Raw genomic sequence first — 23163 nt, forward strand, 5'->3', positions numbered from 1 at the left:
GAGAGGTTGAGCGATTTCACACTGCGCTCGAGTATCGTTAAATTAATGTAGAATTAATCGTATTTCAGATAACGTGTTACGAGCGGAATAATATACAAGATAATACAGTAAACAAGGCGTATAAGCACGATGCAAACTGCGTTCTTGGGTCTCCGCGATCGAGATTTTCCTCGAACGGAAGTCAAGAAATATCGCTGGAAACGTTGTGAAGTCTGAGATCGATCGATCGTTGGGCATCGATAGCGAACGAACCAGGGTCGATTCAGATTTCTCGAAGCCCAGGAGATGCTTTTGCAAAAGGAATTGAAGATAAAAAATGTTTACAAATTCCTGCTACGTCGAATCGTGAATCGAGAATGTTCCAAAGAGATTATCCAACCTTTTATTGCATAAAGCAGAGCACTCGAAATAGAGACTTTACCGGAGTATTGTAATTGACTGTGTATCGAATTAGAAATTTACATTTCAACGAGCGACGGACAAACGTTTATCTCGTGCTCGTTGTTTGAAATTTGTATCGTACGATACGGAAGTTAGGATGACTCAGGACGACACAATGCGTGTAACCATAACTCGGTGTTCGTGACTAAGAGACCACAGATAGAGTGGGTAAATTATTGACAGTTCGTCGACCGTCTAATAGAACTATGTACATCTCGATTAACAGATCCCAACGCGAGATTTCTAATATGCAATTGCAATGCGCTGTTATTTAAAAAAAAAAAGAAAAAAATTGTAAAATGAATTCTCATACTACAATGCAAGACAGAAGAATAATATCCAGAGCGGTAATATCCATTACCGCCATAGTACTACCTTTATTCTTTCACGTTCCTTTTGTAATTCGAGACACGTAACTTTAACTGCACGTAAAATTTACGTAAAATTAAATTAACTTGTTGTTAAGTCTAGCCATTTTTAGGGAATATCGTGGGGTTTCACAAAGTGTCGCGAACCAGATGTAATGATTAACGTGTGACAGGATGACGATCGCAGAAGAAATTGCTTATTCGTCGGTGAGTGTTATCGATCACGTGTCCGAGTTGATCACGACCAATTTTTCAATCTGGCTTCCAAGAAACATTTGGGGACCCCTGGCCTTGATTTCTCGGATCTCCTTGTCAACAAGACACGACGTGTGTTCGCGAATAGTCGGAGAAACTGTTTCTCGGAGATCGTTACGGTGACGTAAGATCTACGAGCCCCACTACCTCCGTAAAGATCGCGCCAAGGTATCAAAGTCCCTGACGAAGAAATTGTTCCAGGCAGTTTGCTTCTTGCTTTCGTAAAGGTAAGACTCTGTTTCATCGACTCGTTTTACTAGTTTCGTTCGGCCATTAAGCAGCGGTGAACATACTCTCGGTGCAAAAATAATTTTCATACGTAACCTCGTTCCGTTTCACCACCGTACAGTGAATCTTGCATCGCGGTTTGTATCAATTTATAGAATATTGTCCTTTGAATCGAGTTATTAGGGAATGATCAATTCGGTCGTCTGATATGCAAAGAAGTCGAAAGAATTCGAAAGTGCTGTGAATATTAAACCGATTTCACGTATTGTTTTTCAGAGCCAGTCAGCGAATATGAAAGTGTTAATTTTCGCCGCGTTCGCGGCTTTGTGTGCCCAATCGGTGCTCAGCGTCGACCCACACGAACACAACAAGGTCGTGTGCTACTGGAACAGCACGGCCTTCGAGCGACAAGGTAATATTTTCGAATAAATTCTGGTGAAATTTCAATTTCGAAACGATGAATCTTTCATCGTCGATTCGTCGTGAATGTTAAGAAGGCTGGTTCCAAGAAGAACTTCTTTTCAAATTCGTTTGGCTGCCCGGATTTTAGGCCCTGGAAAATTCCAATTGGACGATGTCCGTCCAGCGTTGTCCCTTTGCACTCACCTGGTCTACGGATTCGCGGGCATCTCCCCCGAAAATTTCGAGGTTCTTTCTTTGAATCCTAATCTCGACACTGGGGCTGGATACGCTTACTACAGGCTCGTCACACAATTGAGGAGAGACTATCCAGATCTGAAGGTCTATCTTGGCATCGGTGGCAATGCTGATCCTGTGGAGGACACCCACAAGTACCTGGCCGTTGTGAGTAATCCTCGCATATTCGTCGATTTTTCATCAATTTTAAACTACTTAATCTATCTGCGCCGACAAGGGGACCTTACAGTCGTGGACATTGCTTTTGAAACTATTTTATCACCAAACCCTGATAGGGTTATTCACAATGGGTCTTCGTTTTCGAGATACTTTGATGTAAAGTTTGGTGTACACGTAAGAAAGGATTATTTAAACTTATTTTGGTTAAGATGGCAGAGCTTTTGGTACTGGGTTCGAATATTCGTCGATGTAATATTTTTTTATAAATTTTAAACAACTTCTCAAACTATATTCACTAAAAAGGGACCTTACAGTCGTGGACATTGCTTTTGAAACGACAGCAGATGCAAGTTATAGTATACAGGGTGTTAGGCCACCTCTGGGAAAAATTTTAATCGAAGATTCTAGAGAATACTAATTTTTTTATGGAGACTTCGTTAAAAATTTATTAACGTTTAAAGTTCCGTCGTACTGAATTTTTTTCTCGAAAATGCGCAGGATTTCGGGGGTATGTCTATTCGCCAAAAATGATTGTAATTGACCCCCACAACTGAAAATAATTTTTCCAGAACGATTTGAAATTTTTCAATTTTGTCGAAAAATTTCCCACCTTCTAGAATTTTTTTCTCGAAAATGCGCAGGATTTCAAGGGTATGTCTATTCGCCAAAAATGATTGTAATTGACCCCTGCAACCGAAAATAATTTTTCCAGAACAATCTGAAATTTTTTAATTTTGTGGAAAAAAGCCCCTGTCGATTATTCTTATAAATTCGTTTTTGATTTTTAGTAATTTTGTTTGACGTCCTACAGAAAAGTTGTCTACTACTTTTTTACAGGTATCCATGAACTCTACTTCCCCCCAAAATTTCAATGAAATATATTCACTATTACAGGAGTTATGGCTGTTTGAATATTGGACCATTTTTATGGGGTTTTTCTAACTTTACGGGGTCAAGGCACAACTGTTTCAATATTGTTAGAATTTCTAAATATTCTCCACTAAAATACGCGTTGTTTGCCGTTTGAAACATTAAAATTCTTCAATCCGTTCAGAAGTTATGACATTTTAAAGATACACATGAAATTTCAGGGTAGCATTTTTGGCTCCACATTAGATTTTAGGTAGGGAATTTTTTTCTCGAAAATGCATAGAATTTCGGGGGCATGTGTAACTACCAAAAATGATTGTAATCGACCCCTGCAACCAAAAATAATTTTTTCAGAATGATTTGAAATTTTTTAATAACTTTTTAAGGAAGCCTCAGTGAAGAAATTGATATTCTTGATTTTCGCCTTATTTTGGCCTCTAGAATCTTTCATTAAAATTTTTCTCAGGGGTCGAACACCCTGTATACGTAGTATCAAAAAACCCTGATAGGTTTCTTCACAATGGGTCTTCGTTTTCGTGATATTTTGATTTAAAATTTGATATGCGAGAAAAGAATTATTTAAATTTACTTTACAGAATTAGTTTTGGGTAGGATGATGACTAACTATGATAATGAACTACGAAACTTTTGGTCTGGGTTGGAATCCCCGTCGAGTTAATAATTTTTTTAAAGCAAACAGTCCTTAAATTTTGAATACAAAAAATAGTAGCAAGTACAGTAGTAAAATAGCGCATTTATGTCATAATCATTATCGAATATATTCTGTATTAGTAAATTCTTGTACTTCGATTATTCGTTCGATGTGCTTTCATGTTGTTTGTTCGAATCTCCCGCAGACCGAGACGTCGGAATCGAGGTCGAAGTTCATCAACTCCGTGAACAGGATGTTGAAAGACTACGACTTCGACGGGATCGATCTTGCCTGGCAGTTTCCGGAAGTGAAAGTGAAGAAGCAACGCAGCACGTTGGGCTCGTTCTGGCACGGCGTGAAGAAGACCTTCGGCTATGGAAAATTCAAAGATGACAAGGAACAGGAGCACCGTGACGGTTTCACCATCATGGTCCGCGACCTGAAGGCCCAACTGAGGCCCAAACTGAAGGCCCTGACGGTCACGGTTCTGCCCCACGTGAACAGCAGCAGTCAGTACCTTTATCGATTGCATTATGTTCCACGATAGCTTCATATCTAAGAAAGCAATAAGTATTTTTGAAAAATTCAAAAACAGGCGATTGCGTCGTACTATTATACGTGTAGTTTAAATCCTAAATTCAACGGTCTTCTTAAACATACTTGTGGATTATTCTCTCACGTGTCCAGTTGCCAAGGCCTCTATTAAATAATCAGGAAAGTTATGAACGCTGCTAGGCTCGTCTCTAAATAATCGTCGTCGTTGTTACCAGTCATTAACATCAATTTTCTCGCTCCTGCTGATGAAAAGTGTTGCGGGAATAACACTTCTTAACGACGCCTCGAAGTTCGTTGGTTAACACTTGGCAGAATTGTTAAATATTCTGCAGGATATAGTCGACAATTTATTACTCAGGCTATCTATGAATACTCTTATAATTTTGAGCTGTGTACTAACACGAATTTTAAAGATTTTAAAGAGTTATTTTAAAAGTGGCGAAACTCTTGTTTACGTGTTACGACACGTTGGTAATCATCGTCAAGTTCCCTAAATATTGAACGTTACGTGCAATATAGTCCCTGAAACGAGGTGTTTTAATATAAACAAAATCGTTAATACGAATTGCATTTAAAATTCAAGCACTGGATACGATATTTCTGTGTTTCGTCCTAGATTTTCCCGAAGTATGATTCATTGAATCAGTATTCAAATTACGAGAAATGGAATTGTAAATCTTACAGGTGGTGACTTTGTTGCTTTTTTTAGTTTACTACGACGCGAGACTGTTGGCGCCCAACATCGACGCCGTCCATCTATTCACGTTCGATCAGAAAACACCGATTCGCAATCCCCAGGAGGCCGACTACCCGGCGCCGATTTACGAAAGCTTCGGACGCGTTCTCGACGACAATGTTGACAGGACAACCAGGTGATTATTACTTATTCCCATAGACATCAGACTAGACTGCATAAACCACTGCTAAAGTCACTCTAAAATTTTCGATTTTTATATGTTACTGTTGAAATAATGAAAAGCGATCTGTACCATATTTGAAATTGTGTAGAAACGATATTCTGCCAAAAAACGGAAAGTATTCTCAAAAGTTTGCATTTTTCCGGAAACCACTGTGATGGCTGAAAATAAAATATTAAAAACATTAACTATTATAGTTATAATTGGAACCAGCGTGAGAGTGGAACAAGAAATCATGCACTTTTCTTAAACTATAAGACAGTAGCTTTATGGTTGCACAGTGGTTTCCACCCTCAAACTTCCACTGACGAAATATCGACAGAAAACGACATTCGAATGGTTCTATAATTACGAATCAGTTTTCTGTAGTTCATTTCTTTAGAATAAATATTATTCAACTGTTTCTAAGGACACATAAATTGTTAACGTGATCTCAAATATGGTATACTCCGTTTCTGCAAATTTCAACAAGAATATACATATATGTTACCGTGAATGACCGAAATTGGAGAATGTCAACTTTCACCGGTGAATGTCAACAGATACCAAATACGTCGGTGAAAGATCGAATATTTCATTACATTGTTGTACATTCGGACCCTCTCCGGTGTGTGTCGACAATCACAGATATGCTCTGCTGGAGGTCCAAAACAGAAGAGTCAAAAAACAAGCGACTGGCTCTCTCCTGCCAAATCCTTTGTTCTGCTCGGAGTCAATCAGCTTTGTCAGTCTTATGCAAGCTTTGATAACGCGAGCAACGTTTTCTTAATTTTTTTTCCGATACCCTAATTTATACTAAATGGATACTGCAGTAAATCGTGACCTTTTTCTAACCCAGATCTAACCCAGACCTAACCCAGACTTAATTCAGACTTATTCCAGACCTAACCCAGACCTAACCCAGACCTAACCCAGATCTAATCCAGACCTAACCCAGACCTAACTCAAATCTAATCCAGACCTAACCCAGACCTAACCCAGACCTAACCCAGACCTAACTCAGATCTAATCCAGACCTAACCCAGACCTAACTCAGATCTAATCCAGACCTAACCCAGACCTAACCCAAATCTAGGGTCTGGGTCAGGTCTGGGTTAGGTCTGGATTAGATTTCGGTTAGGTCTGGGTTAGGTCTGGATTAGATTTCGGTTAGGTCTGGGTTAGGTCTGGATTAGATTTCGGTTAGGTCTGGGTTAGGTCTCGGTTAGGTCTGGGTTAGGTCTGGGTTAGATCTGGATTAGATCTCGGTTAGATCTGGGTTAGATCTGGGTTAGGTCTGGGTTAGGTCTGGGTTAGGTCTGGGTTAGGTCTGGGTTAGATCCTTTCAGAAAGAGAGGCGAAAAAGTTACGTCACCCTTGTGACGTTTTATAGCGACTGAATTACGGAGAAGAAAATATAAATCTCCAACATGTTCAACACTCACCATTAGTGCATGGTGAATGTCAACATTTACCGGTGTAAGTCAGAAATAAGGGTGTTTAGCAAATATTTCGGACATACACTAAGCGACTATGTGAATGTTGACATTCACCGGTGAAAGTCGACATTCTCCAGATTTCGGTGTTTCACTGTAACATATACACAAGATCGTGGGGTCCATCGCCTCCAGTACTCGCCACCAGAGGGCCACGCTCTTGTCTTTCTCGCAAGGGCTCTCCTTTCCTTTTCCGATCTCATCAACAGGACCCCACAAGATTGAAAATTTTAGGGTGTAACTCGAAGCACAACTCGTGGAAGCCCCAAATTACATTTAAAAATGTCGATTCCCGTAAGACGAACCAAAAATATCCGCGAAGTATGGATTCTTCCTCCAGGTATTGGCTCGAGAACGGTACCCCGAGCTCCAAAATCGTGGTGGGCATCCCGACGTTCGCCAGGACCTGGAAATTGACGTCGGATAGCCAAATATCAGGCGTGCCACCCATCGTCACCGACGGTCCAGGTGCCGAGGGGCCCCACACCAACATTCCAGGCGTACTCTCCTACACGGAGGTGTGCAGCAGATTGACGGAGAGCGCGGTTGGTCGCCTGAGACGCGTTGGGGACCCATCGAAGAAGTATGGAAGCTACGCTTTCCAGCCGTACGACGAGGCCAGCGGCGCTGATGGCATCTGGGTCGGATACGAGGACCCAGACACGGCTGGAAACAAGGCCGCGTACGCCAAAGCGAAGGGTCTGGGCGGCATAGCCATTTTCGACTTGTCCCTGGACGATTTCCGCGGCATCTGCACCGGGGACAAATTCCCCATCATCAGAGGCGCCAAATACAAGTTGTAAAAATCGCGACGCTCTTCCAGAAAAATTTCCAAGTTCCCCGGAATGATTTTAAATCTCCCGCCGCTTCTTAATTCGCGGCTACCAGAATAGAGAGGAAGGAAAGAGGGGATTGTTAACAATTTTTTTTTTAATTTTTCGAACAAATTCCGCCGGGGGTTGTGCCATCTCTTGCAGTGACGTTATTTCCAAGAATTTCTGCGAATGGTCTCCGTCTGGATTCCTAGTGTTCCTCCTTTTCCTTTTACAAAACTTTCGAATTTGTTCTCGAAAGTAATCTTTACAATTGTTCGACACTTTTTTATATTCCCAAGACGTATGTATTAGCAGAAAACCCAAAACAGAGCACGTAAAATAGATATTATACTTTTCGAAACTGGTCTTTTGTGATTATTCCCCACTCCTCGAGAAATTCTGAAATTTTCAGGAAAGTGATCGGAGACGTTGTCGTATGTATAGGTAATATATTTTCGTGCAGTCTATGAATTCGGTTAAACACATTTGCTCGGGCGTGTACGAAAGGTTTTCTTGTAAATAGACTAAACTCGGTAAATATATCAAACGTTAGGAGTTATGGCACACGAGACATAGCTTTAGCCGCAGCCACTCTCATACATAGACACAAAAACTTTTTTTTTTTTCTGAAATCTTCTTGTACGATCGATTCGGTTCCGCGATTTCGTTGATCGAGGGCGTCCCGTCGTTCGCCTCGATCGAATCCTCGCGGCGTTTCGATTGATTACCCAAACGTTTGTGCATGTTGGTTCGGTGCACGCGGTGTTGTTGAATTTTTATCCACTTTGTTCCGTCATTCGGGACTGCTGTTTCACACGGACCACTCGTAAATTATCGCAAAACGAGAGTTTGGTTCCGAAAACCAGAAGCAAAGGGGTCTCGATGGACTAATCGCAAAGGTTCGGGGTCCATGATCGATGGGATGAACGTAAGTATCAAACATTGAACGCAGTTCGAGTATACTTCCACCGACGAATACCAACAAACATATATTTCGACGGTTGCGTCGCTTTTACAATGAGAAAGCAACGATTACGGGTTGTATAGTTTTTAGCAAAACAGCAGACCAGAAACGGCCGTAACAACACGAACGCAACTTGCTAATTATAATACTTAGAAAATACTGGGCATGGTAGTTGGAATAGCTTACACACTATAGTACAGTTAATAATTCGATATACACTTCAACAGGGGTAGGGCACTCGTTACATTACGGCATACGATATAATGAAATATAATATGTGTAGCGTTACAACGTACAATAACACATTAGTTATCCCTGATTAATCCTAATCTACTCTGATTCTCGATCGTCGCGAATCGTTGGCGCGAACTCGTTCGCGAACCTCAGAAAAGACTATATTTATACAATTTTAAGGCTACAAAGTTTTCCTTTTTTTAATAATATCGACTTCCTAACTTCGAGGAAAGCTCTATCTACAAAGGAATATAACGATCGTAGTACGATGGACGAAAGCAGAAAATATGTACAAAAAGGGAAAGGAGAAGTTGCAATGTTAAAGAAGGCTTTGGTGTGTATTTAAACAAATGAAAAGCGTCTATAGCTGATATTCGCGAACGAGTTTGGCTCGGTCGAGGTAAATCCGAAGGATTCTAAGCAGGAACAGGACACGCTCGGCGAGATTACGTTGTTTGAAAGCATATCGGTCGACTATTCGTAGCAGTCGCGTGACGTCTGGAGTCGGACAGTGAAAAAATAAGTACGCGGAGATCTCAGACGTGACTTTCTTCTACGTGGAACGTTCCCTCGAGTGCTTCCAGGTGCTTCGAAATCGTTCGACATGGAAATGCAACGTGCGTGTCACCGGTAGAACCTACAGTTTGGACTCGTCCCCGATTTCCTGATACTTCGTAATTACGCGTTCAGGAAGAAATGTCTGGACGATGTGTTCGATCCGCGACATTCTAGCTAACAAAAGGAGGAAGAGTTTCAGTGGACCCCTTTCTTCTTCTTACGTCTCAAACTATATACCGGGGACCAGCTTCCAGTGTCTCCAATCTATCGTTATTTAGAAACTCTCGATAACGAATGTCCACTTTATGGAAATGGCGAATGAAAATAATTTTTTTTTTTCCACAAACGTACATAGTACCGTTTACTTTATTGAAAGGTGGGGGGGTCTTTGAAAACGTCTACGAAGCTGATCCCCACTGTACAATACGACGTACTGATGCGACATTTAGGTACTCGTTACATTTAGTTCTCCCTTGCTTCGAGGGCACTGGAATGAAAAATCATCAACGTTTCTATATTTCTCAGGTTCAACGATACGTTTGGACAGCGTTCGCGAAGTAGTGCGACGTGTCGAAGCGAGGATCTCAGTGTTTTCGTTGATTTCGAACACACTTTTGCGGTGCACCACGGCCAAAACTATATAAAATTTCCAATTCGAACTCGCGTCACACGTCTTCGCGAACGCTCGCTCGTAAATGCATATCAAGTAAATGCGAATCGCGCAATTGGTCAACTTTCAGATAAAATATCGCGTTATTAAATACAAACGACGATCGAAAGTGGAATCGGTGCGAGCGAAGAGAAACTATAGGAAAGCAATGACTCTGTTACGATGGTTTAATCATTTTTTATGTTGCCCGCGGCACAGTCGACTTTCGATCGTCGGTAACATTTATCCAGTATAACTTCTTTCGAAACGTACGCTAAAAATAGTCGCGTAACGTGTTGCGCGTCTTTTACAAATTTCGTATTCGTTTCGTACAACCAAATGATCAAAGAGTTCGTCATACGGAACGCAAAGTGTTTTCAGAGCGTTTTGTGCAATCGGGGGATCGAATAGTAAATCATACGAGTACACGGTAGTTGAAAGTTCACCCTTTGGGGACGGAATTAGTTTGTAAAATGCAAGCGTGTAGATGTTAGAATTCTTAGTTGTATTTTTTTTTTCCATTCGGTTCAACGACGAAATTTCCATCGATCGAAACAAGAATGGTCACGAACGGTGAGAAAACGCTCAGAAAAAAAAACAGTTTCGAGATTCACACATCTTCGATTTCTTGAGAAGAATCGAATGAAAAAGGAAATTTTTTGCAAAATGGGATGGAATTTGGAAGATTTTGTGATCTAATGAAAGGGGGACCTTTGATTGGTTCTACGCTTCTCACGTTTCGCAAATTATTCGTATCAAATTCGTCGTTGATCGCCATTGGTGGATCAAACGCGCGTTATGTTTCAATTTGCCATTTTCGCTGACGTTTCGTAACGATTTAATGATTGAGATCAGGTCTCCAAAGAAAGACAGATTTTTGGTTTCGCTCGAAATTGCTCGTCTCGATGGTTGAAAAGAAGCCTTCTTAAATTCCTTACGTTAAACGAATATTCTAATTACTTAGCGTTGTTTAAACAACACTTTGCCATGCAATACTTGCAACGTCGTAGTCTTTTCTTTTTCTTCGATCGTTCGGTGATATATTCGGACATCGTCGTACCCTCGTATACAGGGTGTTCGGCCACCCCTGGGAAGAATTTTAATGAGAGTCAATGAGATTTTGACAAGAATACTAATTTGTTGATGGAAGCTTCGTTAAAAAGTTATTAACGCTTAAAGTTCCGCCGTACTGAATTTTTTTCTCGAAAATGCGCAGGATTTCGGGGGTATGTGTATTCACCAAAAATGATTGTAATTGACCCCTGCAAACCGACAATAATTTTTCCAGAACCATTTGAAATTTTTTAATTTTGTCGGAAAATTTCACACCTTCTGGAATTTTTTTCTAGAAAGTGGGTAGGATTTCGGGGATATGTCTATTCACCAAAAATGATTGTAATTTATCCCCGCAACTGAAAATAATTTTTCCAGAACGATTTGAAATTTCTTTTTCGTCGTAAAATTTAGGCACCTACCCCCTGTCGATTTTTCTTAAAAATTCGTTTTTGGTTTTTAATAATTCTGTTTGACCCCCTACAGAAAAGTTGTCTAATACTTTTTTGTAGGTACCTACAGGCTCTACTTCAGAAAAAAATTCCAATGAAATATATTCACTATTGTAGGAGTTATGAACATTTGAAAATTGGACCATTTTTATGGGGTTTTTCTCATTTTGCGGAGTCAAGGAATAACTTTTCGAATATTTTTGAAACTTTCACATATTCTCCACTAAGAAACGCGTAATTTGCATTTTGAAAAATTGAAATCGTCCAATCCGTTCAAAAGTTATGACGTTTTAAAGATACGCATGAAATTACAGAGAAGCATTTCCTAAGGAATTTTTTTCTCGAAAATGCGTACGATTTCGGGGGTATCTTTAATGACCAAAAATGATTGTAATCGACTCCTGCAACCGAAAATAATTTTTTCAGAACGATTTGAAATTTTTTACTAACTTTTTAACGAAGCCTCAGTCAAGATATTGATATTCTTGATTTTCGTCTTATTTTGGCCTCTAGAATCTCCCTTTAAAATTTTTCCCAGAGGTGACCGAACACCCTGTATATTCTCAAATCATAGTCGTTATCTGTCTACCTTAAAAACGATATAAATACCCAATCTCTCTTTTCGTAGAGTCACATCGAACGAAGAACTTTCTTACTAGTTAGTGAAACGCGTGACCACGCGTTGGTGGAGTTTCCAATTGGAAATCCGCCATACGTTCGATTCGATTTCGAACGGTTGCTCGTGGAGGGGCCTCGAATTCGCGTTGAAGAATACGCTGGGTACCAGAGTTCCTCCTGCATTCTGTTCGACAAAGCGTACGCTTTTAAAGAGTCTCTCGACGGGACGAATGGAGAAGTATATGATAAATATGGATACTTGAGACACGAGCACGCGTATGAAAAACATCTTGCGCCTCGTTCAACGGAATTATACAAGTTTTCTTTTATTTTCATGCGTTCAAGAAGAAACGGGGGAGTCGAGAGGACGTGGGTGCAAAAAAGAATACGAAGAGAACAAAAGTAAGGTCGCGATTGGAAACGAAGAAGCGAAACAGGGATGAGAAAGAGGAGCGAGAAGAAAGAAAACCAAATAATGTTCAATGCTTTTCCTCTTCAATGAATGAAATTATCATCAACAGACAAATATGTATATTTATAATATTACAGCAGGTTGTATTTATTTGAAAAACATCACAAATATGCTCATGTTTATCACATAACCTTATACCCATCGAATATCCTTGTAAAACTTTAAGGAGCCTCCGTTTTACAGTTTGTAGAACAGAATGTAAATAACGTAGACGTGGTTTCAATTTAGTTAACGCGGGCGTTCCGTTCCTCTGGGATCCACGTGTTCTCCATTACAACGTTTCGCGTCCCCGAACGACGATGCAACGAAGTATTCGTCAAAAATATTCTTAGACCTTCGAAGGGTGTTGACCGTTTCTTTATCATCAATCGTTGCAACCGAAATTCGAATTTTGTCCCTTCGCGCCCTTTAATCTTTACAGAGAATGAGTTTCTATTTTGTTCACCCCCAAATCACGGTCAAAATCCCACGCTCCAAGGACGCGTGAAATGCTTCGTCGTACGAAACGTTTCTAAGTCTCTATATTAAGTCCCCCTAATGTTATCAAAATTTGTTTGAACACGTCTTTTGTTCGGAAACAAAGTCGCTCGCGCGTAATGTTCTCCTCAAATTTCAAGTATTTTGTTACCCTGTCGCGACACAATCCCTCCCCTCACCGAAAAAATCCAATCGATTACAGAAGACTGTTCGTCAAGTCGCTTTGAACGTTATTCGTGAACGTTGAAAAAATATTGAAAGACTTGAGTAGAGGATTCGAACATCACTCTCGGAACCGTCCGCGACGTTTGGTGTCGTTTGAGAGTGTCCTCGAGCCTTTCGTCTCTTCGAGAGCCATCGCGGAAATTAGGACGATCAAGATCGTCAGCGCGAAAGGCCCTTAATCGTATAAAACTCGAGACTTTTCGAGAAGTTGGAAACAGAATTGGGTTACTCGAGATTACACCCCCGATAAATCGACGATATTCCGTCCAAGACTTCTCCAGGACTCGTCCAGAGCTTGGTCAGCCATCACGCGGGCCGTGAATCTCGAATAACGTTCGAGGGATTCGAGGCATACGACTCTTCGGTTCCTCGCGCGATCGTCTATTATAGTCTCTACATGAGGGAACACCGTGTGACGTTGTACCTATTATCTTGGTCCACATTGTTAACGCTGAGCACGCGGAGCAGCCTCTCCGTGTCCTTGCAGACGTGCCTGTTCTGCTGCTGTTGCTTCATCAGCCTCAACGACGCCTTCCTTTTCCTCCTCTTCTTGGTCTGCGGCAGCGTCACCTCGAGCATCTGCTCGAACCTCAGCCGAATAGGCCAGCTGGTCTCCTCGTGTTCCTCGTCTTCGTACACGGACTCGTTGGTCTCTCTCTTCTGCAAGGTCTGGAACGCGTAATTAGCGGGCAACAGCTTCCTGGGCTGGGGAAACGAGTCGTGGACGCGAACCGGACGCGCCAACGAGGACCTCTTTTTAGCCGGGGTCAAACAGAGAGGTTGAAGCTTCAACGACCTGGGCAGGTTGGTGCTCTTAGGGTTCTTCGATGTCTTCGGTTCGTCCAGACGCGCCAGGGCTCTCGGATTTTCCTTGATCGCCGAGGAACCGACGGGATTGGTCGCTCGACAGTCGTTCGTTCTTTCGCCGTTCTTTGGGATCGGGTTGTTGCTCTTCGCGGTCTTGGCGAGCTTCATGTTGTTGTTGCTGCTGCTGCTGTTGTTGTTGTTGTTGCTGGTGACAATGTTCGTCGTGTGACGACACTGCTCCGCGCACTGCAGGCAGTCGTAGTACTTCTCGGCCGCGTTTCGACGGGCGGAGGCGGAGAATCGCTCGCGTAGGTACGCTCGATTGTGCCGCTCGCCCGCGTAGCCTTTATGGCGAGGCTGTTGTCACACCTCCTGGAGATACTTTAGCGGGCAGAGGGTCTCCTTGTACAGCACCTCGCCCTCTTTCCCGGTGTGGTCCGCCGATCTCACGTCCGCGGCGCAACGCACCATCGCTACGCCGTCCACCTCTTCGCCGACCTGGATCACTATCTGCCGACAGACGGATCTCGTCAGTGTTTATTCGCGAAGACAGTTGGGTATCGTAACTTTCTGTTCGTCAAATGGCGTTTTCGAACACTTATACAGGGGTTTCCTCGAAAGAAACGAAATGAAAACCACCCCGGAGATACTATAGTTCGACGTTAAAATGGTCGAACGGAAACTTTTCTCCTCGATATTGCTCGCGAAGTCATCCCCATCACTACTGAAACGTTGCAAGTCTGGTCATTAAATATTCGTATGAAAAATGAGGAAGAAAAGATATAAGAGGATCTGATATAAATCTGTTACGAAAATCATGCAATAGGCAAAAACCTATGTATGTAAATAAGCCTAACAGAGACGAGACGGATTCCTGCAATACTGTACCTCCCGTAAATCGTTTATTTGACGAACTTGGCATACCTGATCGCGCAACAGGGTGACCTGATCGCTCAGCTGGAGATTGCGAGTGACCTGAAGAGTCTTCTGGCCGGATTCCACTCGCATGACGTACGCGCTGGGGAAGTAACCGATTCGACCACCCAAACACTTCCCTTTCCACCAGTCTTTCTCCGATTTGTCGATCACCGTCACTTTGTAGCCCGCTCTGGAACAAGATCGCGACGGTGCAAGTATTACCCAAGACAAAAGCGGGGAGTTTCGAACGAGAACTACTACGAAAGGTTGACTATTAGGGGATGGTGATCGTAAAGATTAATAAACGCAAATGAACCGCCCTCTTTAAGCATGCCAGGCGTCGAAAGATCGAAATTCAAGTCAGGTTTCTATGCACGGGGAATCCCGTTCAGTGATTACTTCAAGTCTAGCTCGTCCCGGTGACGGGCGTCGAAGTTGTAGAGGGCGACGTAGAGATTGTTGGGCGGCAGAACGCGTTTCCCCGGCGGGTTCATGTGATTTTGATTGTTAGTATGCGGCGACGGGCACGGCGAAGTGCTAGCCGAGGAATACGATTTCTCGTTCTCGTCCGGCAGCTCCATACTCGACATCCTGATGGCCCCTCTTATGTGCTTGTGGACACCGTGTCCTTGGCCTGGACTGCACGGCGCTGCAGGGAAATATCAAGAAAAATACTTCAGCAGAGTGGAAACGACCCGACGTAAAAATTTTACGATCGTTCCGCACCTATTTGCGTACTCCACTCTCTTCTGAGTGTCCGCTGGGTTAGGAGTGACGATTCGTTAAACACTTCTAGGTGGTCCAAAAGAAGTTACGAATAACAAGATTTCAACCCCTTGACATACAATGACGAGTTTGACTTGTTACCAGTACTTAATGTCAATTTCACAATCATGAAGCTACTCGATCATCATCAAGTGTTTATGTATTAAAATCAACGTATTTTTACATTGACGAGATATTCATAAAACAAATCTTCTTCGTCAAGGGGTTAAGATCCTTCGAGTCGAAGAAACAAACTTTACTCCATACTTATTCGTTAACCACTTTAAGAAGTTTCAGGCTCGTAATTTTTGATAGCAGGTTCTACTTACACAATCTGTTAATACTTCCGCTGTCTGAGTGTCTGGGTGGCGTGGATTCTCTTTGGCCACCTGGACAATAATCTCGTGGACGATGTCTACCGTGAGCCGTGCCTTCCGGAGAGTCCAAACTGAGGCTCTTCATCCTCAGATTAAGCCTTTCCCGTCTACGTTGCGGACTATGCGGCGCTTCATGTTCCATAATTATCGATCATAACAAGTTAGCCTTTGAAATTAGTTCGCTGCTCGACGTTGACGCCCGTTTAGGCACAGCTAATTAATTAGCAACGGTTTGTTCTTCAAGCCAATTTTTTGTTGCGGTCTTAGCAGTGAATTCGATCGTGAAAGAGCGGCTAATTGCGGTGACGTTACTTACGATCGATTCGATATCACAATTATCAATTACGATATCAAATCGATGGGTGAAAATTATAAAATCAAGCGGAGAGTGCACAATTTTTCTGCACAATTACGTGTTCGTCGGAAGCTCCATTGTTAATAGTGCTCGCGCAAAGAAAATAAATGTGCAAACAATTAAAATACACACCTTTTTTTTTTATCGTAGAAAGATTGTTAGTTAAACTTCAAAAAACCATGTGCAACGCATTCACTTTTTTTTTTATAAACTTCAGACAGAGACGTTAGTATGTTCTTTTGCTTTTCTTTTTAATTTGGCGTCAACGTCGAGGATGGAAGAATGGATGCCACGAAACGAGGACTCCATAGATACAGTTACACCATAAATGCACACAGAAACGGTTTTTTACAGGCGACAAATTCGACCAATAGTAGAATTCACAGAGAAAAAGAGAATTCACAAAAATGTTATTTAAAAAAAAAAAAAAAAAAGTAGTAGAGAGAGAAAAATGGGACACGACTCGCGCGTAGAAGTGAGAGTAGGGGATCGCAGAAGACACAACTTTTTTTTTTATTTACAATATTTACATGGGATCTTCGTTGTGCTTTCTTTTTATATATTTTTTTTTCTTCTTTTTGGTTGCATTTCGTTCACTTTTGTTCTGTGGATTCGTGTTACACACCGCCTGTTTCGCGTTTTCCTTCGTTTTCCTTCTTCCCCTTTCTTCGTGCAATTTTCCCCTTACATTTCGTCGAATTGGTAATCTCTCGTTTCTAACAATTGGGGCTCTCCTAATGATTTACAAATTTGAAGATTTCTTTTAACATTTTAGACACGTTTCTTTTGGTCGGGACCGGAAGAAATCAAGATTCGAACAAAAATAAAGGGACAACTGAAAAGTGGAATTTTTTTTCTCACAAAAGAAATAGGATATTTACGTTCTTTGCACATCGATTTTAGTTTTATCTTCCTCGACTATCAATTTGTTACTTTTCTTTGGGAGAATGAAAAAGACAAGGATCTTCGGTGACGAATATTTTCAAGCTTGTTGAAACTTTTTATTATAATTATAGGGTTTGCAACTTAGGTGGTAATCAATTTACAAATACTTAATATTTTTTGTGGTGAAATCTTTTAAGCGAGTTTTCAAGCAAATTATAGATTTTAAAAATATTCTCCTCTCTCTTCAATGCCAATGTGTTTCATTCTACAAATTCATAAACCTATTCATTGAATATAATCATTTTTTTCGGTGGCTTTTTTAAAGATTTCTGCTCTCGAAGATCGACAAACAATCCCAAATTTGATAAACTGTTAATAATTTCGTTTCAAAAGAAACTATGCAGTAAAATTGAACATTTGTTCGGTGCTGCGGAATTATATTGCATTTCGGAGTAATTGCTATAATGAAAAATGACACGTGCTTTACGACTCAATAATTCTCAATTAGAAATATTTGGCAGATCAAAATTCTATCAACCGTTATCGGCAATTTTCGTTCGATTTGTTAGATTATTCTAAGCTCTTATAATATACTGAGGAATCCTTACCTTTTAGGCATAGTCTTTTTTGAAACAACCTGTACGTATATAATAAAAGTCCTGCAAATAATTTTATCGCTTTAGGAATTGCGGGAACTGTTTTTTTTTTTCTCAATTTGGTCATGCTGAATTTAAGAACGATAAGCTGCAAATGTTCAACGACTGAAACTAATCTATAAAAAAAAGGTTTTAAATTTTCTTAGCTTACGTATCGAGGAAATAAAAAATTTTTCCAAAGAAATATAAGGGTATTCAAAGGGTAGTTTTTCCTCTATAATTCAGCAATTCCAAATTCTTTTTTTTCATTTCAATTGTCCCCGAGCGAAATAAATATATATATATATCGTGGACACTTAAATCATCTAGTTTGCTGAAATTGTGTTTGCAACTTGGCGATTCCAAGCTTCTTTTTCTCGCGCCACTACGGGGAAAAATATCTTTCGAAAAAAGAAATTCGCGAACTAAAATCGATATAGGACACTTTGGAAAGTCCCTTAACATTTATCAATTCCTAATATTATTTACTCAATCACGCGAATGCGTGAATTATCGTTGAATCGGTAACTAACTCTTCCAGCTAACGTTAAAATAAACAAATAGAAAATAAATTTGCAATCCCATCTCCCAAGTACTTTCTCTCCTCGGTACACGAAAACATTTCGATTAAAAATAAAACGCTGCAAAAGATATCGAATAAGGTTTCCATCAACTTAATTCGAAGACAATGCGTTTGCAATTTCTTCTCCGCTATAGCAACTCCGACTTTCTAGATATTCTCCGTTATCAGAAGATGCCTTAAAACGAATCGTATTCCTGCGAAGAAGGTAAACGTTTCAAACCTACGATCGAATTCGGCAGTTCCATCTTCTATTCTTCGTGAACATCGAATTTTAATTTCAACTGCTAATCAAACTGGAGACAATCAATCACTCTCGCCGTTCTGACAACAATATGCGATATCACAGCAATTCCATCTTCTATTCAGTGGCAATTCCATCGCGAAGGACACTCGAAACTCACTCATTCTTCGAAAAAAAACAAACTACGTCGATCGAATCCAATTGCACTCGCGATTCCACCTTTCTGCCCAGGCAATTCCACTTTTACGAGCATCTGGAGCATCCACGAAGTCTACTGTTCTGAAAGGAACTGTTCCGGATCCCAAGGGGGGAAAAGAGGGCACCGGGCACCCAGTCATTCGAGTTTTTTTTAACAATTAACCCCTTAGTCAATTTAAGTTAAATTTTGTTAAATCTTCTCGGAACGAAGGTTTCAAAGAGTCGATGCTCACGAATTCCCTTCGTAATTTTCAAAATTCAAAATAATTAACGTTCATCCAAAGTGTGGGGGGCCTTTTAACCTGTAAATTTATTCTCGTCGATATTTTTCGCCCATCGTGTCGAATTCACCGGCAGCAAATTTTACTCGCGGTGTAACGAATACAAATTTTCGATTCGTAACGTGACTTCTATGTACCGTTCGATCGTAAAAAAAAGAGGAGCCGCGGGCAGAAGCTAGTTTACGATCGACCATTTTTATTCGCCGAGGTTTGGTGCCGCCTGTCTCGTAAAACTGTTCCGTTTCTTTTTGGGTGGTCGGTTTGGAAACCACTAGCTTACGGTTGTACGGTTCCGCGGGTCCAGGTTGCTCGGTGAAGGGGTTAATGGTTTCGAATCACGGTCGTTCGCGGGGGGGCAGTGAAGAATGTCGCTCGTTCGCGTCGAGCGAGCGCCGGTCGAGAACGCGTCCCGACGCGCGGATCCACTTCATGGGTCATCGTTTCCTGTTGGCGCCGCGATAAGGAGGCTCCGGCGACCTCTTAGACGGGGTCGAGGGTGTCCCGTGGGTCATCAACACCAGCGGTTGTCCAAACGGCCTGGTTCCAGACATCGATCCGCCGCTGCCTCTTCCTGGTCAACGGAATTGCAACGATTCCACGGTGATTCCTGTTTCTCTCGGTCCGCTTTAAACCCGAATCCGCAGACTTTTTCTCTCTCAACACAAGCTTTCTCACGCCTGGACGCCGTTAGAGCCGTCTGGCCGTGTGTTATTTACTCGATTATTGTTAGTCAGCCGCTCTTGCGATCGTCGAGGATCCTCGGGTACTGTTCCCCTTGGTTCTTTTCGATTTTTAATTCTCCGCAGTCGGTTCGAGCCTGGATCGCGCTCGTCCTTCAGATCCTCGCGTACAGCGAGTCAAGAAAGTATCAGGAATATTTTTCAATACTTTTTCTATTCTTTTTCGATCCAGAAATTAATTAAAAATTCTCAAAATAGCTACGCAATACGTTTTTGACTCACTGTGCGTGTTTCGAGTTTCAAATAATTTCCGCACGAATCGCGTTTCGAGGTAAATGGAGTTTTCTGTAGCTGTTACGATATGAATTAGTCTCGAGATGCAGCTTATAAATTTGTTAGCAGCAATCGAAGTGGATGAAATTGCTGGATTCTTCGTGCAAAATTAAGTCGAAATCGTAGAGTAGATTTTTTGTTATTGAGTGCACTGTCAATCGTTTCTAAAGTAATTTTTCCCGTTAGATCGAGAGCCAGAATATTCGTCTTGTTTTTGAACAAAGAATGGCCCAGCGATGGTCCTGTGTCTCCAAACAAGCCGTTTTATCAATTTTCATTCGACTCAGCGCTGAACAAAGGGCAAGGGACTAGAAAGCTCACGCGAGACGAGGCTCGCGGAAAAGCGTTAAAACGTTTCTCTCTTCGTCGAGGAAAGTCCCACAATGGTAAATTCAGAATCGTCGATCTTTGATCGCGTCGAAGGCTCGAAGCCCTCGAATATGCTCAGACACCTTGAACGAGCTTTCATAAAGATGCATTGAAAGATAGCACTTGCTATTTCCCCTCAACGATTTCACGCCTGATGTCTATTGGCCGATCTCCGACGATACAAAAAAAGAAAATAATTGCAGTACCATCTTCTCAACGTTTTCAAAAACCATTTCGAACGGCACATAATAATGTGGCTATTTATAATAATCATTCTCATAAAATAAAGTTTCTAGTATCGTTAACAGTAACTATCGTCTAATTAGATAAAGATTAGAAAAAAAAATTCTAATTTTCTACGTAGTGCAACTAATTGAAAAGACGCTCTGAAGGGATTCAACACCTTCGTCAATGTGCAACGTTCCACGATCAGAGATTCAGACGAAAGTGCAACGCGATGGTCTGGATCCGGTGGATCGTAAATCCTGGTACCTCGATTTCTCCGTGTGTCGTGGGAGAATAAAAATTAACGATGGCGCGGGTAAAGGGGAAGAATGAAGATGAAGTAGGAGAAAGTAGAGACAGAGAGAAGATTAGACAGACAATTAAAAGAAAAAAATGTGAATTAACGAGTCATGTCCCTGAAGAAGACGAGCATTCTTCCTTTTGATTAAAAAAAATAAAATAAAAAAGAAAGAGGGTTACGTGGGGATCTTGAAGCAGAGAACGACGGTACGACGAAACGAACTCGTGGAGCCTTTTCGCGAGTGCATCTTGCAATTTCTTGTTCCGTGATTACCTTTTGAAAGCTTATTCGCTACGATACGGGACTGTATTTAAAAAAAAATATGGCTACGATTTTATTTTAGCAATGCTAGTACGAAGCATAGCTCGTCTTTTAATCGAATAAATTCGAACGATGTTGGTGAAAAATTGCTCTTTGAAGATTAAAGAAGTTAAAAATGTATGTCCTTTTATAGGGGAAATTGAATCAAAGCCTGAAGTTATTGAAATTGCAAAACCGTGCAAAGGAAAGTTGACTGACCTCTCATCCTACGTTCAGAAGGAATTTCTAAAATGTCTACTTGCATACTCAACGAATAATACTGTAATCGAAAATTTTACTTCGCTATATTTCTACTTACTTAGTCTAATACCAGCTGCTTAAATCGAGGACAAATTCACAAATTAATGAAACTCTATTCTTAAACCTGAAAATACTTATTGCATGAAACTGGTTTGAGTTGATCTTCAAACCACTTGTCTACTACATCAAACAACTCAACTTCTAACTACTGTGAATAATTATTACTCAGCTTTTATACCTTAAAATAGTGAATAATTCCATACGTTTACACTAAATGGAGACTACAAATTTTCTTAAACTTGGAGAATCTACTCTGTGAATTCGTTCGCCAGTCAATTCCTTTGCACGGCGGGATGCATCCCGGAATCTCCGAGGGCAATGTCGTTTTGAAGAAACGCGAGCTCGCGAATCCCCCAAAATTGTGGATGAATTCTGCTTCAAGGTCGAGAGGAATCGGTGCTGTGCCTTACCAGAGGTGGACGAGGAACAGGGGTGGGAGGAGGCCCTCGCTGACGAAGGTGCTGCACCGGAGGGAGGATGATCTGCTGTGGGAGGCGTAGGTGGTGAGTTTGTCGAGTTTCCACGGATCTCGCCTGCCTCCTTCAGCACCTGGTATATGGCGTCCATGTCTGCCCACACGTTATAGAGAGACAGCAATGCAAAAGCACACGAGAGACATCACAAGATGTTCTTTCTTGTCGTTTCATACTCTTTTTTCTTTTCACTTTCTTTTTTTTTGTTTACTTTGCTCAGGTTGTTCTTTACACCCCTCGCTCAAAGCACCGGTCCTTTGAACAATAACTGCCTTTAATTATTCGGTTCTTCGTCGCTTGTTTGCGCTTGTCTTCCTTTTGTTCGAATGGGCAGGCAGTGATATAATGACAGGGAAGAGACGCGTTCCTTGTTAGCGCGACGAGAAAAGGAGAAGACTCGTTCGAGTTGCAGTAATTCGATACGTCTTCTTTGTTCGGCAAAACGTGCGCTCGATATTGATTTCTCAACCTGTCTCGCGTTTCGTTTCGGTTTACGCGATCGGGATAAAGTATCCGAGCGATTTTAGTATAGGGCGTCTTGCTTCTGCAACTCGAACAAGTTTCTGCGACGCGCGCGTGTTAAAGTTAGTACCCGGGAACTCGACGTTGATTTACCTAAATTGGCGCCTTTCTTCTCCGAGGAAACGGTGAATGAAGAATGGCGAAGATCGTTAACTTAAAGACACCTGCTGCTCGAAGGACCGATACTTTTCGTCCGGAGTCCAACTTCGCATTCGAAGTCACCGAAATTGTAAAAATAAAAATCTAAACGTTTCACGGTAACAAAATTCGTGTTTTTACTTGGGGAATTCCCCGAATAGCTTCAGTCAGAAAAAAACATTCGGTTCCTGTTTAAAATTATTCGAGAAATAAAAAATTCTCTCCCATACGTACAATGAAGACTCAGTATGGGAAATGTTTTAAAAATAGACTTCGTTTCAGAGTAACCAAATCATCGATTATCGCGTCGTTTATTCGTAAAAGAACGATTTCTCTGCATCGGTGACTCCGAACGTACAATT

At 41.4% G+C, this 23163-nt stretch overlaps 3 protein-coding genes across 7 annotated transcripts in view; 1 reads left to right on the top strand and 2 right to left on the bottom strand.

Moving 5' to 3' along the window:
• The first annotated feature begins 1156 nt into the window (after positions 1 to 1156).
• LOC122402393 (chitinase-like protein Idgf4) lies at positions 1157 to 7753 on the top strand. 3 transcript variants are annotated; one of them, XM_043405134.1, is made up of 6 exons: positions 1157 to 1291; positions 1569 to 1704; positions 1843 to 2096; positions 3836 to 4139; positions 4895 to 5057; positions 6900 to 7753. In XM_043405134.1, the coding sequence occupies exons 2-6, from the start codon at positions 1584 to 1586 to the stop codon at positions 7378 to 7380; spliced, it is 1323 nt and encodes a 440-aa protein (XP_043261069.1). In that variant the 5' UTR covers positions 1157 to 1291; positions 1569 to 1583; the 3' UTR covers positions 7381 to 7753. The 3 variants fall into 3 exon arrangements, with proteins under 3 accessions (XP_043261069.1, XP_043261071.1, XP_043261070.1); XM_043405136.1 differs by having other exon boundaries at positions 6918 to 7753; XM_043405135.1 differs by having other exon boundaries at positions 1288 to 1429.
• A 4012-nt stretch (positions 7754 to 11765) lies between these two features.
• On the bottom strand, positions 11766 to 14264 carry LOC122402346 (the record flags this gene model as incomplete). The annotated part of the gene is made up of 1 exon (XM_043405051.1): positions 11766 to 14264. A coding segment is annotated over one exon (777 nt), but the record flags the coding sequence as incomplete, so codon positions are not given.
• LOC122402392 overlaps positions 14125 to 23163 on the bottom strand; it is a 69188-nt gene continuing 60149 nt past the window's right edge. For 2 of the 3 annotated variants that reach the window (XM_043405132.1, XM_043405131.1), the window contains 5 exons: positions 22079 to 22237; positions 15914 to 16090; positions 15219 to 15468; positions 14826 to 15009; positions 14125 to 14411 (listed from right to left, as the gene is read on the bottom strand). In XM_043405132.1, coding sequence (XP_043261067.1) covers positions 14265 to 14411; positions 14826 to 15009; positions 15219 to 15468; positions 15914 to 16090; positions 22079 to 22237 — 917 coding nt within the window. In that variant the 3' untranslated portion in view covers positions 14125 to 14264. The remainder of the gene's footprint in view (positions 14412 to 14825; positions 15010 to 15218; positions 15469 to 15913; positions 16091 to 22078; positions 22238 to 23163) is intronic. The other variant, XM_043405133.1, reaches the window with a different exon arrangement.

The sequence above is a fragment of the Colletes gigas genome, unplaced genomic scaffold (genome assembly GCF_013123115.1).
Source record: "Colletes gigas isolate AHSC1104 unplaced genomic scaffold, ASM1312311v1 Colletes_gigas_Sc00035, whole genome shotgun sequence".
Classification (NCBI taxonomy): domain Eukaryota; kingdom Metazoa; phylum Arthropoda; class Insecta; order Hymenoptera; family Colletidae; genus Colletes; species Colletes gigas.

What these genes read in the sequence shown, in the direction of transcription:
- LOC122402393 (XM_043405134.1), top strand. Translation starts at nt 1,584, where the DNA reads ATGAAAGTGTTAATTTTCGCCGCGTTCGCGGCTTTGTGTGCCCAATCG. An exon ending in CCCACAAGTACCTGGCCGTT is followed by an intron (nt 2,097 to 3,835) that starts GTGAGTAATCCT and finishes AATCTCCCGCAG; the next exon opens with ACCGAGACGTCGGAATCGAG. An exon ending in GCCCCACGTGAACAGCAGCA is followed by an intron (nt 4,140 to 4,894) that starts GTCAGTACCTTT and finishes TGCTTTTTTTAG; the next exon opens with TTTACTACGACGCGAGACTG.